The sequence below is a fragment of the Indicator indicator genome, chromosome 26 (assembly GCF_027791375.1).
Source record: "Indicator indicator isolate 239-I01 chromosome 26, UM_Iind_1.1, whole genome shotgun sequence".
NCBI classification, from domain to species: domain Eukaryota; kingdom Metazoa; phylum Chordata; class Aves; order Piciformes; family Indicatoridae; genus Indicator; species Indicator indicator.
The window spans coordinates 5,827,258-5,844,858 of record NC_072035.1 but is presented as its reverse complement, the minus strand read 5'-3'; the positions used below and the strand labels follow the sequence as shown (position 1 = coordinate 5,844,858).

General features: G+C 38.9%; 1 protein-coding gene across 1 annotated transcript in view; it reads right to left on the bottom strand.

The window, feature by feature from the left end:
* Positions 1–4,553, bottom strand: part of RIMBP2 (RIMS binding protein 2) — a 136,023-nt gene extending 131,470 nt beyond the window's left edge. Inside the window, exons 1-3 of the mRNA XM_054392644.1 lie at positions 4,449–4,553; positions 1,913–2,137; positions 1,078–1,212 (exon numbers count right to left, since the gene is read on the bottom strand). Coding sequence (XP_054248619.1) covers positions 1,078–1,203 — 126 coding nt within the window. The 5' untranslated portion in view covers positions 1,204–1,212; positions 1,913–2,137; positions 4,449–4,553. The remainder of the gene's footprint in view (positions 1–1,077; positions 1,213–1,912; positions 2,138–4,448) is intronic.
* Positions 4,554–17,601: the final 13,048 nt, after the last annotated feature.

Genomic DNA, 17,601 nt, shown 5'->3' with positions numbered 1-17,601 from the left:
AAGTCCAACATCTAAAAATAAGGTATCCAAGAATGCTCCTTTATGCAAATTCAGCCCCAAATGATCTTCCCTGGATAACTCATGACTGTAATGTAACCAGCAAAGCTCTAGTATTTTCAGAGTGAAAAGCTCTTCCTACTCAGGATCATATGTCCCTTCCCAGATTAGATTATGGTTTGATCATCAGGCAAGTGCACTTTTGCTTTTATAACCAGTTTGTGGCATACTTTATCTTTTTTTTTTTTTAAGTTAGTTTTTTTTTTTTTCTTTCCTGAGTTGAGCTACATGCAAGCTTCAAATTCAAATATTCTTTCTGCCTATGACTATATCAGCACTTAACATACTGTGCTTCAGCAAAAAATATACATCTGCAGCATATGACGCAAAATGATACCAGAAGATTCCAGGTGACACATTTTGGAAATCTGTCTTGTCTAGGCTGGAGACTGGCTGAAGATAGCTGTTACTTTATGTGCATTCATACAGACAACCCAAAAATTAGCTAAGTATCTCGATACTTGAAAATATTTCATAGTTTATAGGGCCAAATATCAGCATCAAGCTTGACAGTCCTTTTTGTCTGTTCAGGTCTGGGTGTAGCTAAGCTGATGGTGGGTTGCTGGTAACTAGGAATGCATCTAAAACAGTGCTGCTGAGGTAAGAAAGGGAATTACTGTCCTCTATCCTGGGCCAAAAATCCCACCAGAATAACAATCCCAATATAATAATCCTACCTTCTGACAGGCAGAAAAAGAGACAGAACATAAGAGATCTTTCCAATGAGGCTCTAGGAGCCTTTTCCATAGGGCTCTGTGAGCCCTTTCCATAGGGCTCATTGAAAAGCCATTTCAACTCTGTAACCTTTCACAGGCCATAATGCATTCCACGTTCTTTCTGCTCTTCTGAGTTACATGAAGCAATTATTTAAAATGCATCCTAGAAGATGAATTTTCCTTAGTACCTTTAGTTCGAAAAATAAATCCTGCAGGTTTCAATTAAGCAATTGAAAAGATGATCAACCCTCCCCTTCCTAATTCGACTTCGTACAGGGACTGAAAAAATAAAACAGGAGCTCACCTTGCTAGCTGCCAAAACACCCACCAGGCCTCCTGTGGAGATAAAGGACAGCTGTCTCTGAAGCCACAGGAGCTCTTTCTGAGATTGCTTCAGTAACTCCTCCGTGTCACCTGGCTTCTGCCCCATCAGCCCTTCCTGCATGACAGGAAAATTTCAGTTTCTCAAATCTATGGCAACAGGAACATGATTTGTCATAGCTTGTTTTCTAATGAAAGAACATGTGCTATAGCAAGCTAGATTTGTGCATGTGACTTTTTGTGCTTACTTTGGCAATCCTCTCCCACCTGAAATGTAAGATGCCTCTTCCTAGCATCAGCATACTGCACTTAGAGTACCCTAGTACTTCATGTTTAGTAAAATTCCTCTGGCTATTAATCTAGCCAGGTTAGGTCAAGGTTGGGAAAAACGTGGACAATTTCTACCTTTGGGATCTGGAAGAAGTTCCTCTTCCATGGTATGTTGTGGTAACAAAGGGCTTAGAGATGCTGTGGGTAGGGCACAAGCTCAGTACAAGCTAACATTGAGAAGAGTTTGATGCTAGTACAGTAATTACAAACTGTAGGAGTGCCACTCAGTACAAGTTTGTATCCTTATTGAAATTCTTAACTTGAGGCTAAACCAGAAGTACTGTGAATTCAGACCCAAAATCTCTTCTACAGACCATAACTTGCACAATATTCAATATCAATAAGCTGTTTGGATGAACACTGAGCAGAAGAACCTTGCTCTTTTTTTAAAAAACTTGATTTTGAAACCTCTATGAATAAACTATTTTCAATGTAACTGTTTATCAGCACAGTATAGAAACTGAGAATGGGATTGGATTTCTACCTACCCTCAGACATCCTAGCTGATTTTTGAGTTCTTCACACTCTACTTGCAGCAGTTGGATCTCCAAATCTTTTATGCTTTTGGGTTGTTTGTTGATAGTTTGCAGCTGCTGGGCCTTAAGATTCACAAAGTCCGTTTTCTGCTTTAGAGGAAGTGTTTTGGTAATTGTTTTTGTGATGACAGCAGCGTTATTAGATGACAATGTCAATGAAGTTGAAGGGCTGATATCCTGCTAAAGAGAAAATACATTCTTCATGTCATCTTTGCTAAAGCTTCATCTGAGGGATTCTGTCAAACATCATACCATAAGTGCATTACTTGAAAATTTTCTTCTTCAGATCTTTCATTCAAAGAGTAAGTGAGCAAGAAACAATCTGACTTGATCAATCACCAGTGAAGAGATAGGGACAACACAAAGAAATGAAAAGCAGACAGTTTCTTTTCATAGTTATATTTTTTTTCTTCATTCAGTGGATGTCAGACACCCATGCTCACTCTGACTACACAGATATCAATGTATTTACCACTTGATGGCAACATAGTGCTGCTGCTCAGCCACTACTTCTGGTCCTTCACTCAGCATTGTCTCACAGATAATTAAGAAGTTACCCTTGCAGCTGAGCATGCACCTCACTTGGAAGCTGTGATCCAGCTACGTCTGAGGTGCTGTATTCCAAAAGGTGTGTTTGACCATGCTGCAGTGGGACGCCATATTAAAATCAATCAGTAAAGAAAGAATTGCTCAAATATTAAACAACTTGAAGGATATGGCCATATGCATTTCATAAAAATATATATATATGCCCCCAAGTGAGTCATATCAGCAGATACTCTTTTTTTTTTTTTTTTAACAGCAACCTAAAATACTGCTATAGCTGTCAACTTCTGTATTTTAAGTTGGATTTGTTCAGTTTTATTAATTCTTTCTCCTGCAGTGGGATGTGTTTACCTTGGCTGACTGCCAGATACCCATCCAGCTGCTCTTTCACTCACCCTCCTCGACAGTTTGGGGAGAAGAAAATAAGATGAGAAAGCTTGTGGGTTGAGGTAAGACAAAGAAATCATTGTTTAGTGTCACGGGCAAAACAGGTTCAACTTGAGAAAATTAAATTAATTTATTGCTGAGATGGTCAAATGTTCTTCACCTCCTCTGACAAGCAGGTCCCCAGCACAGAGCCAGTCTCTCAGGATGAGGGAGCAGGAAAGAACATAGAGGAGATAGAGCTGTGTAAGCTAGGTTGACTCGAGCTGATGTGTCATTTTTAAAGCCAAAAAAAGCTCCAAAATTTGAATGATGAACACTTCCAACACCCCAAACTGAAATACAGGCAGATTCTCACAAACAGATCCTGTCCTCAAACAAGTAAAGCAGGTGTTACTCTCCACCAAATGTAATCTCCATGCTCTGAAACAATTAGTTTTGTTATGAATGGTAGAAAAGAACAAAAAAAACCCTGAATCAAACTGTGCTGTGTTATATCTGCTAAATCTGCACATGAATATTTAACAGGCAAGTTTCTCCTAATAAGCATTAAACTGTTGAGTAAATGATACAGTAAAAAGTCTGAGAAGTTGCCAAACACTTAAGTGTTTATTGATTTTTTTTAAAGCCATTTTTATTGTGTTTGTATCTGCTGAAGAGAGATGCATGGAAAGCTCTGGAGAACAAATCCATTAGTGAATAGAAAAGATGAATCAGAGTAAACATCAGATAAAGTTCCTTACTGCTAATGCAACCCAATGTCACTTGAAAAGCAGCTCCTCTATCACAAACAGGGTTCTCTGTCTCCATCACAAGGGCATCCTCATGTTATCCTCACTGCTTCATTTTCTCCTGCCAGCCTCCCTCTCAGTGCTTTCTGGAGTGCTGTTAATTCAAAGTGCCATGTCAACATACTTCTTGAACACCTCCAGGGACAGTGACTCCACTACCTCCCTGGGCAGCTTGTTCCAATGCCTGACTACTCCTTCAGTAAAGAATTTTTTCCTAATATCCAATCTAAACATCCCTTAGTGCAATTTCAGGCCGTTTCTCCTCATTCTATCACTTGATACTAGGGAGGAGAGACTGACCCCCATCTCACTATGACCTCCTTTCAGGGAGATGTAGAGAGATTTATCATCTACATGGAATTTTTTTACTGTGGGATGACTTCAAACTGACCAACATTTTAAACAGGGTATTTTACAATGAAAGCAGTAAATAACTGCAAGTAAAAATGGTAAAAAAACCCAAACCAAACAAAAAAAAAGCCCCACAAATCAAGCATAGTGGTGCAGTTCTGTAAGTTGTTAACATTCAGAGCATAACTCCTGAAATTGCAGAGAGTTAAGGAATTTGTGCTGGATCATAAAACCAAACCATCTATGTCAGGGAAGCAAAATGTGAGCTAAAGCCCAGTGTGTCAGGTGCCAGGGAGGGTGCAGACAGTCGTTTCACCCAATGTGGTCACTTCTGATTTGTGCCAGTGCTGTGACAGACATGTCAGCAGCAACTGGCAGTCAAGACACTGGAAGATTTTTGAGCATGAAACACTCACCTTGCTCTTCTTAACATTTATTGAGCTACTTTTCTGTTTACTTCTGCCCTCAGATCTGCAGTGTGGAGACTTTTCAGAGGTTTGTTTTGTTTTCTTGTTGCCCTTTTTGGACTGTGGAAGGAAATTGATCAATAGCTTATTAAAATACATTACAGTGTATCTAAAATGTCTAAGGGATTCTGTGGGTCTTCAGTAACTTTTTTTCTTGCATGATGAAGCACAAGTTTCAAAATACAGCCCTGAAGCTCAAGAGGGGTAATAGAACAAATTGGATGAGGCATTCAGTCAACATCAGAGGACATGACATGTAACAGAGGACATAGCTGGTAACCACCAGAGCCTGGTTACCAGTCCTGGGTCTGTGCAGTGTTTAGCCTGCTGTGAACTGTGCTAATGCTGCAAAATGGGAGACTAGATACCACTGCAATCCAAATAATGAGCAATATTATTAAGAGCAATTTGTTCCTTGCATGGCATTTCGTCTCTTTGTTAATCTCAGGGAGAATCTCTTACTAGGTTTATGTGGAAGATGGATAAAACAGCAGGGATCTAAGTAGCCTGTAGTTAAATGGTAAGTGGCACTTTCTGCTACATCCCTGGAATTAAGTGGGATAAAGAAGCTCACAAAGCAGGACTTCTGTTCCTTCTGCTGTTACCCAAAACAGAATGACAGGGTATAGACTAAATATGCAGTATTGTTTTAAGTGTGCTAGAGACTTTAGCATTGATTCCTTTTGTAAATGTCAAGGTATTGATGAAACCACATGTCAGTTTTACAGTGTGCTACATTCAGTATAAGACAGTCTTCTGTCCTAGATCTTACAAACCTAAATAAACAGCATGAACCAGCTAGGGAACTGGCCTCATATCATCCTGCTCAGTTCAAGGGAATTCAAGACTCCTTCTTTTAGGAAGATTTATCCCTCTTTCCTCTGTTCATGGATGTTTAAGCAAAATGTTGTCATAGTTTCCTGTTGCCCCTCACCCTGTGCTGTCTACAAGCATGGGCAAAGCAGCTGGTTTTTTTGTACTTTACATAACATTTAATCTTGGGTAACTAAGACTGCTCCCAGTGGGTAAACAAAGTGACTGCAATCTCTGTTTTTCAAAACATGACTACCCTTATTTTCATCCATTCTCTGCTGCTGATGAGTCAGGCTGTCTCTATTTGACCAGCAAGATCTGGTATTTTGTACCATTTGAGGTGTGGATTCCATACTTGAGAAAAGCTAAACCTTGCAGCACCAAGCAAGAAGCTTTATTTGGAAAATTAAGTTTGGAGTCTATTCTTTTCTCTAATTAGCCCTCAAAATTATCTAATTGCCCACCAGCAGAAATGGTAGGAGGAAAGAACAATAAAACAAACCAAATAGAAAGAAAAGTGAATTTGTTCTATTAAAGCAGATACCTGCTTGGAATTGAAAAGAAACCTTTCATGTAGCTGTTCTGCAGTCACTGTCTGGGAACCAAGGGTGGTCATTAGAACTGCTCATACTACAAACACAAACCATCTGTCACTCTTTTAGCTGTGATCATTTCTGCTACAGGCCAGGATGCTTGGGAGGAATCCAGAAGTCTTTTCTGAAAAATTAAAACAATGTCCCCTGCCCCATATTCTCTGAATTTTTCCTGTTTTCATTTGATGTTCCACTGATGGGAACCTGTGACATCTAAGGTGACACTGCAGCTGGAGGGGTAAAAATATACATAACAGATGCAAACATACTTGAGGGGGAAGAGCACAGAGAGCTATATGCAAAGAAACTTACCACATGTGAAATAATCATCCAAGTGTTTTGATGTGAATTAGACATTAAATAAATAAAAATTGTTATGCTGGACTCTGAAGAAGATCATCTCTGTGAGCCCAGTTAGTACAGTGGACAAGTATGAATGCCATTTATTTAGCTGACTACTGTAACTGGATAATAAAACCAGATTAAAATATAAACAAATCTGAATGAGCTCTTGGCTGGAACCTGAGCTGGCTCCAGGTGTAGACAAAGTCAGCAAAGCTCACTGCAGTTGATGATGGTGAGTGCAGAAAGGAGATGTTGCTTGTTGCCAACAGAAGCAATCTTCACTGCAGCAGCAGTTGGCACCAATGCCATCAACTACTACCCCTATGAAAAAACAAAAGTGCAGGCTTGCTCAAATGGACCTTCTATTTCCTGGCCTTGCTCATAGCTTCTTTTCCCTCCTTCTGTTCCTATAGCAAATCTCACATCCCAAGATTAGAGAAATAGGAAAATAATTTTCCCTTCTAAGCTTTTTTCAAACCACTGAGGTCTGTGAAACCTTACTGCCTCCTCCCAAAGCTGCCTGATTTCTCTCACTAAGAGATTAAATACATACTATTTTTTTTTTTTTAAACAGACACTATTTTGCAGAAATTCATTTCAGGTTTTATTTTCTTTCTTTATGTTACTATAGTGTGTTGTGGCACTGTGTATACCAGTCTGTAAGAACAGAACTTTTAAGGTTGTAGCAGATGGTAATGAAATAGGTCCCCTTTAATCACAGCAAACATTCTTTAATGCAATTAAAATAATTTCAGAATGATAGGGAAGTCAACAAGGGCACTTATTTATATCTGTGTAGGATAAAAAGGGTGCTTAATGGAAAAACCAAGAAAAGCATGCTGGCCTACAAGTCTGTGAGTCATTCTGTATTGCACATGCTTGCCTATAGCTTAGCAACCAACTTAGATGAGAAAAAACATTGAGAGCAAATATGTCATCTAAAACTTAGATGACAGCTCTTCTATAGGGATATGCAAATAGAGTTGGATTTCAGGGAAACAGAGACACTGCCTTTATTTCCTTCAAACTTAGTCGAAGTTCACAGTAATTTATAATATATCTAGGGATTAAATGAAATTAATACATCTGATGTAATTAGAAAGATTTGTCAACACTTGCTGCATTTTATCATCCTGTGATTTTATCTGTTTTCTTTCTAAGACTGATTTGCTCCATGGTTTTATTTGCCTCATATTAGAAGTAAATCAGATCCAAAAATACTCTAGGGGAAACTATATAAATGGGAACTCTGACAAAGCCTTATAAATAGCTTCAAAGTCAAGTGTGCCCAGCTGTCATCCTCTGGGTCCAAGCAGAACATCAGAGCTTTATTCTCAGCTTGTCCTGGCAGCCAGAGTGGGTGACTCTCCGGGGTGGATCAAGTCTTCAGGCACAGGGCAAGATTACTGTAACCTAAAATTAGCCTCCTAAATTCATAACACAGGCAGTCAACTATCCAACTTCATTTCAGAAATGCCAATCACACAATATTCTGCCACGCGCTTTGAAAGCCTTTTGTAGAAACTCGCCATCATTCTTATCATGGCTCTGAACCTAATTTTAGGTGAACTTTTTTTAAATCTTGCCATCAGTAACTATTGAGGAACTGTGCAAATCCGTGGTGAGAAAGAGCTTTATGTTGTAGGAGTAGACTAAATGTACTCTTCTTCTGCACATGCAAATTAATTTTTTTAAATATAAGTGTACCACTGGGTAGGCAGCTTAGGAAGCAGAGAGGTTTTTTTTGTGTGTGTGTGTGTGGAGCATGAAAAGGAGCTACAATTATTTTAACAATGAATGCCTAAGATGTATGCACCAAGGACAATACCAGCTGTTCACCACAAACCTTGATATCACATGTGGGCAATAGAGTTGAAGACAAACCAGGCAAGTGTTTTATATAAACCTTTATTTTTATGCCCTGTGGCAAGCCCAGGAGAGATAGAGGCACATATTAAACTAGAATTCTTAAGTGAATTATTTGTTAAAGGGATAAAAGTATTTCCTCAACAGAAGTGCCAGTGCAAGATCTAGGGACAGACTGAAAGAGAAGCCATGGCCTTCTGGGGCTATAAGCGTGGTTTTCAAAAACCTGAATCTACAACTCACTTCAGAGTTACCAGGGCATCAAAATTTACCTGCTAGCAAAAGTTTCACAAGCTCCAGAGAAGCTCTTTTTTTGATAGAATTGGCATCATAATTACAGCCACAGCACAATCAAAACACACCATCTTCACAGCCAAAGGAGCTGTGAAAGTGTTATGACCTTGTAGCTCATAAAGAAGCTGCATTTTGGTTGGGCTTGGTGTCCACAGAGTTTCTGCTTAAAAGAAGTCTTCACTTTCTAAGCTGTCTACCATATCATAGGATTTTTTGGGTCTAATTATTTTGTATACTAGAGGTTCATCCTACAACACAAAGCTTTTTGTTCACAAGGCTTTATGTAGTTCCTTCATATGGCAAGATTTATATATGTGTATGTATATGTATATGTATAGAGATATAGAGATATAGAGATATAGAGATAGAAATATAGATATAGATATAGATATATAGATATAGAGAGAGGAATAGATATAAGCTTATTTTAAACACTTGCTTATAATCCTACCCCTCCAAAATAAAATTCAACCCAGGCAAGTTTTCTTCTTATTCTGGCATCTCCTGGCTTGGAAATGGTTACTCACCACATTGTCTTCCTCTTGTTCTTTAGTCAAGGGCTTATCCACTTTTGAAAATGATTGATTTTCCTTGGGGGAGTCCAGTACAGAACAGCCAGGATCCAGCATATGACTGATAGCTTTCTTCTGTAATAGAGGGAAATGTACCTTGAGAGCATTTAAACTCTCTAGAGCGAAACCTAAATTGACTTACAGGACTTCTGACTTTTAATAAAGTCAGCCAGCACCATTTCACTAGTGATACCGTAAATATAACAGACACATTATTTGGGTATTTCTCCTTTCCTTTCTGTATGCCTTTGTTTCCTCCTTCCTTTCCAAAACATTCATAGCCTGTCTTGCATCTTTAATTCAAACCTTTGGGGCTAGAAAGGAAATTGCCTTCCCCTTTCTACTCCTAGGGCTTTACAAAAGACAACCAAGGTATGTAGGCATGGGATAAATAAGTGTGGCTCAGTTTCCCTTTTCCTCTAAGAAGTTTTATTGCAAATGAGCAGCCAAAATTCTTTTGAAGCTTGGAAGACAGAAACTTTAGAAAGATGGTGTCCCAAGTGTTTGGTAGGTATCGTGAGACAACAGGTCCAGCTCTTTTAAACAGCTGCACTGTGCCTTGCATTTTGGGGAACTACTTGCTCCCATCAGCACTTAGAGATACTCCACCCAATGGGAACACTGAAGTGGTTTATATCCAGTAATCATCATAGATTGCTCTTACTTTGGTATTTATAGCAGCTGAGTGTAACGTCCATACAACAAGGCAGTGTTTGCCAGCTAAAGGCATAGTCTCAGATGAATGAGTCTTACAGTTTCAGTAATTTTCCTCCCATCCAGAGTTGGGACAGAGATAAATGTCATTTTCTTAGGCCTGCAATCTGGAAGATTTGTATCAGGCGAAGCAAAATGCTGTGCATCAGCACCTAGCAACCTATTCTGGGGCTGTCTTTAATCAAATGTAAAAATTAATGGTAAATTTCTACTGAAAACATACCCTTGATATTTCAAACAGTTTCAGAATGAGGTAGTCTGATGGCTGCAAGTTTTGCCCTCAAAAGGAGATGGTACTTTCCACCTGCCTTTCTGTTTTGTTCTGAATTACAGGCACAGTGACCCACTCTGAGATGAAAAAGCCTAGAACAGATTTCAGGAGAAATCTGTGCAGAGCATCACTCCAGTCTTCAAAAAGGGCAAGGAGGACCTGGGTAACTATAGACTGGTCAGCCTTAACTCCATCCCCTGAAAGGTGATGAAGCAACTTATCCTCGGTGCTGTCTCAGGGCATATCAAGGATAAGAAGGTCACCGGGAGCAGTCAGCATGGTTTTACCAAGGGGAAGTCATGTTTAACCAAGCTGATAGCATGTTATGTGGACATAACCAGGTAGATAGATGATGGTAGTGCAGTGGATGTGGTTTATCTTGAACTAAGTAAAATATTTTGCACCATCTCTCACAGCATCCTCACAACTAAACTGAGGAAGTGTGGTCTGGGCAATTGGGTAGTGAGGTGGATGTGAACCAGTTGAAGCCCCATCCCTGGAGGTGTTTAAGGCCAGGCTGGATGAGGCTCTGGCCAGCCTGATCTAGTGTGAGGTGTCCCTGCCCATGGCAGGGTGGTTGGAATTAGATGATCCTTGTGGTCCCTTCCAACCCTGACTGATTCTGTGATTCTATGATTCTAAGGAAAGAAGTCAGGGAGTTATGGTCAATGGGACAGAGTCTAGCTGGAGGCCTGTATTTAGTGGAGTCCCTCAGGTGTTGGTACTGGGATCAGTACTATTCAGTATATTCATCAATGACCTGGATGAGGGAACAGAGGTGTATTTATATGCTGAAAAGCCAACAGCTAGCTTTCACTGCAGTGAATTCATAGACTGCTTAGTTTCAACAGCATTTTTCAAAAGGCTATTAAAAAATCAATCAAAAAGTGTTTGAAAGTATATCTACAAACTACATGGAAAACATACAAACACCACTGAGTCTGGAAATTCAGTTATTTTATTGGGAAAACATATGCAAAACCAAAGGAAAGTGCATGGGAAAATTGACATTTGAAAAAGAAGAAAGAAATGAGGTCTCTTTCCTGGAGTACAAAACCAGCTACACCTTCCAGTAATTCAGGACAGAATCAATGATTCAATTCCAAAAGAAAAATCACTTCCGTTATCTAAAATCACGAGTCAGGAATCGAGCCACTGAGCCATGTGTGTCCAGTTATGACCCTTATATTTAAGTAACAGCTAACACCCACATTAAGAGAAGTTACTCTTGTAACATTTGTATAGAGGAATTAAATCTAACCTTCCTGCCTCATTTGAAGAGAGAAAGCAATCAGAAGCGTGACTGCTGCTCTCCTGCTGAGCACCAGACAGAGCTTTCTGTCTAATATATTCTGAGTTGTCCAGCTGGGACTGAAAAGCTGATGTCTACAGGATATAAAGTAAAGGATTCAGACTGAAGATGCAAGTTTGCTAAGCTTGTGTTGCTTGTTTAATGACGGTGTGAATACCCTTCCTGGCACTCATCTGCGGTCTGTACTTGTGTAGCACACTTCAGAGGACAAAAGATGTGCTTTCTCTGGTTAACAGAAAGAAAACATTTAGGGGAATTAGTAGATTTAAATTAGAATTGTGCTTACTGGCACAATAGACTAATGCACGAATTATTCATCTCAGGAATCACAGGTTTAAGCCCACTTCACATGCAGGCCTGAACCAAGACCCTTTGAAGCTAACAGGAGTATTGCTGTGAATGTCAATAACAGAGGCTGTCTCTCCTGAAGCAGACAAAAAGTCCAGCAGAGAAACTAGATTGATGCAGCTCATCATGTACAGGTATTTCAGAAGCCCATGTAGCTGTATCTTTGTAAGGATTTGCAGTCCTCCCTACTATTTAAACACATGCTTTTTAGATTTTATTTCATAGCAACCTTGGCAAACCCAAGACCATACTGCTTAACAAGCCTTTTGAACTTTTAACTTCTGCCATGCTCTAGAACAGCCCTGTGTTATATAACTTAAATATATCCCAGTGAAATGACAATATTCTCCTCATGCTGCCTCCTTGCCTCAAAGGAACAGAAGGTAGGTAGGAGATCAGCCACCCCTTGCAGCATCTCTTGAAGTGAGTGGAAAGATTCCTATAGGAGTTGATTTGACTCTAAATATAAAGAGCCAGTCATACTGGCAGAGAAACTGCAAGTCTGCAGACCCTCTCTGAGATTAAAGTTTTTCATATTGATTTCTAATCATCAAGGACTACATCATCAGCCGTTGTAACCAAGAGCATCATCACTGCAATGAAGCAATGCTTCATTGGTGTATCAAGTGAATATGTAGCCAAACAATGCATCTCCTCAGGGGCTATATACTATTTAGGCATTGCTAATGATGTGCTTAAGTAGAATTGTCTGTTTTAGCAGCAAGTTCACAGATGTACATGAAAATGAAGAACCTACTAAAACACTAATAATCTCTGAATCTGTTATTCACAAATGAATGAGGCTCTTTCAGACTTACATTTGAAACAAAATTAACACGGCTCCTAAAAAGAAACTAAACTGAGCCAACCTTCACCTCCTAAAGGATAAACACTAACAGAAACATTACTAGCCTAATGCATGCATGCTAATTCCATGCTCGTGCTCCTACAAAGCTGTGACTGCTTTTAATAGGCTCAGCTTGACTTCACCCATGGTTTATTTTGTTCCACATCACGTTGAAGAAGCCTGAATCTAAAAGCCTCCTACTCCAACCGAAGCGAGGTGGCGATTCTCGTGTGACACATGACACCCAGGCTGAGGGACGATATTTGTGCACTACAGACAGCTGTGACATTTTCTCCACACAAAAACATGCAAAGTAAATACGGGGGAAATTGTATGGCAATACCCTGAATTATTGAAAGGCTTTTTTCTGAAATTGCAGAACAAACATAATTAAAGGGTCTCATTATCTCGTAAATAATCATTGTAAATAATGCTTTGGATAATTACTTCATTAGTTCTCAAAACACTGGCTTTAATTCTCCTCTGAGATTCCATGCACCAACTCTACTCTGAATAAATTGCCAAAAGGGAAAATCAAAAGCAGAGCAACTATGCAAGCTGGAAACGGAATGTGTCCTTCTTGTATGAACTGACTTAAACCCAGGATGCTTTGAAATGGTTTTGGTGTTGTTTTTGTGGGTCTTTGTTGTTATTGTTTTTTAATTTCAGAAGCTTAAAAGTGTTTGTGGTGTTTTTTATTTTTTTTGTAAGTTATGTTATCTTTATCTTCAGAGTGCTTTCTGATGCAGTTAGATTCTTTTGCTGGCGGCTATATCTATCCATTCAAAGATGGTTGACAGCAGTGTGGATAGAAACAAGATGACTCTATATATCATGGAAGACTGTCTGTCTTAACTAAACACACATACTGCCATTTTTCTTCACTACAAATACCATGAGCTAGTCTCAGTATTAGAAGAGACTATGCCTCTAAAAGCAAGTGCCTAAACAAAAGGAAAGACAAAGACCTAGAGAATAAATTGGCAGAAAAATCAAAGACCTGCAATTAGATGGCTCAATAGCAAAGAAAGTCTGCATTTGGAAAAGTGAATAGCTTTTTGCAAGAGCGTTCTGTTAGTACTGCCAGTAGTTAAAGCAATGGCATGAAAAAGCAGATATTTTCCCAAGTCACTCTGTAGCACTGCAGAAAGGTTATGCTTACAGGTCACAATATTTTAAAAGAGCTTTGCCAAAAGTCCATTAAAGAAATTAAGTAGCAAGAAGAAAATGGAAAATTTAGCAATCATCCAACCCTTTAGACAGAAAAGGCACAATAGGCAAATCAGCAACATTTGAAGCTCAGAAAAGAGAATTAATTCACAAAAGGGATTACTGAAACGTTGAAAAAGGAGATCAGCAGCAACCACAAAGCCTAGAAAGAATGAGATGCTTTGCAGAGATGCATACTTCAAAAAAAAAAAAACCCAAACCAACCAAACAAAAAACCCCAACAAAACCAACAACCCAACCCAACCCAAACCATGTACTGATGTTAGAAGAAAGAAACAAGCTTTAGAGCACTTAAGTTCCTCTTCAAAGAGGCAACTTGGAGATAGCAAAATTATTTAAATTAATGGACACTATATAAATATTATTTGAGGCTGGAAAGCTAAGTTTAGGTAAATTTGCATGACTAGACTGATAGGTGCTGTGGTATATAAAGATGGAAGTAATATGTACCAAATAGATGGTATTAATGAAAAATTCAGAAGCCTGTCTTAGAGATGTTGCTATGCATAAATCAGGTGCCACCAAAAAGACTTGAAAAAATGCATCTTTGAAATTGTTTTCCAAATCCTATGGTAATTGGCATTTTTTAAAGGAAAAAAATACAACCAGTAAATAGCATAGAGGAAAGGAATCTTGTCTCTCTGTTTTTTCAATCACTGTCAGAAGCTGAGTGCTGCTAATTAGGTTACATGGGAAAAAACAAACACTGAAATCCAACGAAGCATTCTTCTACACTACCCATTTTTTCTGCCATGTCAGCTTTTACAAGCAGTTTCCACACGGTGGCACATCCCAGACCGAGCAGCAACCCTGCAGGAGTCCATCCCCGTGGGAGGCTGGGAAGTGTTGACTTGCTTTCCTGAAATTTCCAGTTCTCTTCCTTTCCTGCTTTGTTACACTGTGGACCACCTAATAAGAGACTGTGGTACTCCTGTAGTGAACACTGTGCACTTGCTAGTCTTTGCTAAACTATATTCTAATCATTATGGTTTTAAAATAAACATATTTCACAGAATCATTAAGGTAGGAAAAGACCTTTAAGATCACTGAGTCCAACCATAACCCAGATACTGTGACCACTAAACTATATCCTGAAGCTTCTTCTATATCTACAGCTTCTTGAACACCTCCAGGGATGGTGACTCCACCACCTCTCTAGGCAGCCTGTTCCAATGCCTGACCACTCTTTTGGTAAATAAATTTTTCCTAATATCCAATCTAAACCTCCCTTGGCACAATTTAAGCCAGTTTCCTCTTTATTTCAGTTAGAACAAGAGGATTTGACTGTTAACTCCCCATTGGCTTCCTTGTTTGTGAAGTAAAACCACTTCAACCAAAGATACCTACCTGCAGATGCATCTTCATGTGGAACCTTCAGCTGTCACTACTTTACAGCTGAAATCTAATACACCAGGACAACTAAATTCTTTTTCCCCACTTTGTGTTTAGCTAAACACAAGACTTGAATCCTTCCATCTGAGAGCTTGAGTTCCGCTTATGTCTACAGCAACAATAGGCTAAATTTCTAAGCAACTCAGACTATCACTCAAATAAAGATGCCCGTAGCAGATACCTGCAGAGAGAACATCCAACCTAATTCTCTTATTCTGTGATATATAGATGTTCTCCACAGACCCATCTCACAACCCAAGAAAAGAGGGAGCTTAAAAAAGGTGACAAAGGTTTCATTACAACAAGCTAAAATATTATTACACTAATATTAATTCTTCTATGCCTTCTCATCTACAAGCCTCTACATCTCAATTCAGGAGTTTCAGATATAATTCCCTTAACAGACTTCAGTGTTTTGAACATTGGGTAAGACTCAGAAAAACCTTGTAACCACAGAAAGTTAACAGTCCTGTGCAATACAAATAACCTAAAAATCAAATAACCCTGACAAGTGTCTATTGAAGTTGTCTGTTCTCTTCAAGATTTCATGAAAGGACCATGAAGTGTTACACAAACAGCACCTCTGTAGAGTCCATGCTCATTCTGGCATATTCTCTAAAACAAGCTGACCTCTGCGTTAGTTCACTGTTGCCCATTTACTTTCAATTGACAAGAACTGGTATGGGCTGACCCAGCAGTCTCATGTTCTCTCTAATGCAGGGATACAAGAAATGTAATTTGTATGCAAAATAATCCTTGCTGTCTTTCCAGCCCATGAAGTCTGCTATACATTGTTAGCTATTTGCATCATAACTTAGACATCTTCTAAGAACTATTTACTCTTGAACATCAAAATCCTTCTTGTCCCCCTATTTTCAGTAAAATGGATTCAAATACAGCCAGTAAAAGCAATCATCCTTTACAAAAAAGAAACAATTATTTTGTAATTACTTACCATATCTGTGTATTTTCCTTTGTAAAAACCTTTATTCCAGAAGTACTTTTGTTCTTCAAAACCTAATTAGCAGTGCTTATAAAATGCTCTTTTTATTCCAAAAAGCTCATTTGTAAGTGCTCTACTACAGACAGAAGGACTCAGCATGTTTGACAGAGGTGGCTAAAAGAGGCTGCAAATGGCACTACATAACCCAGCAGCCAATTACTGTACATGACAGAAGGGACTGAGCTGATCCACAGGTGCAAAGGCTGCCCCACTGACTGCAGCACAAGGAAGAATGCCATGGTTATTTTCAGAAGTTGCATACAGGCCAAATTTAACATTGGGTAACCTAAGCCTTTAGCCCTCATTCAGCACCATTCTCCCCCAAAAATACCCAAACCAAACCCCAGATGCAAACCAAACTGTTCTCTCAAGGCTACGCTAAGCACAACTGTCCGCAAGGCTGTGGGGTTTTAAATAATATCACTTTTATACAGAACAACATCCTTCTTCAGAGGCAACAGTTTCTTCATTTCCCTTGGTCTTCTAAATTTTATTTAAAATTATTCAATTTTATTATCAGTCTGGTATTTATCAAAATTCCTTCACCCCCTCAAAATATGTTCTGTTTCACACTACAGAGCAGAGAAGTAGAATAGACAGGTATTTTTTTGAAACAACTTTAGTTCGTTCACTCCCTTCCCTTCCCTTCCCTTCCCTTCCCTTCCCTTCCCTTCCCTTCCCTTCCCTTCCCTTCCCTTCCCTTCCCTTCCCTTCCCTTCCTTCCCTTCCCTTCCCTTCCCTTCCCTTCCCTTCCCTTCCCTTCCCTTCCCTTCCCTTCCCTTCCCTTCCCTTCCCTTCCCTTCCCTTCCCTTCCCTTCCCTTCCCTTCCCTCATAAGAAATGTTTGTTTCATGTCCAGAACAAAATGATGTTACCAATTTGTTTACTGCCTTTTTTTTAGCTCTTTCCCCTTCATTTGATACAGAGCTGGCAAATATGTCAATGCAAATTCACAAAATATGACACATAGTGCAGTCATCTTGAAATTATGCATAGATCAGACTAGACACATGACTGAGGTACAGAAACACTATGGCTAAAGAAGAACTTTAAAAATAATTCTCTACATCAATACAAGCAAAGCTTTTAAATTTTTTTAATTATTTTTTTTCCTAATTCCAGGCTCCTTGATGTACATAACATTAAATTTCTGTTGTATATAATACACATTTCTGTGTATAATAATAAACATTTTCTGTTAGATTCTGATATGTTTATTGTAAAATGCAAATAAAAGGTCATGTTTTTTCAAGCAAAACAACAACAACAAAATGCAAAATAGTAATACATCCCTTTTTCAACTGTTCTATGTGAAAAGCATTCATGACAAGATCATTAACTTGCAATAGCATTAAAAAAACCCTGTAGCAATGGAGGTTATTAGGAAATTTGGAACTGTTTGAACTTGGGCTCACCAACTGAAAGACAACTTGTCCCCTACCACTTCAGAATCCTGTTAAATGATGAGAATTTTTGTGATGTTTCTATGCTCTTCATCCACAG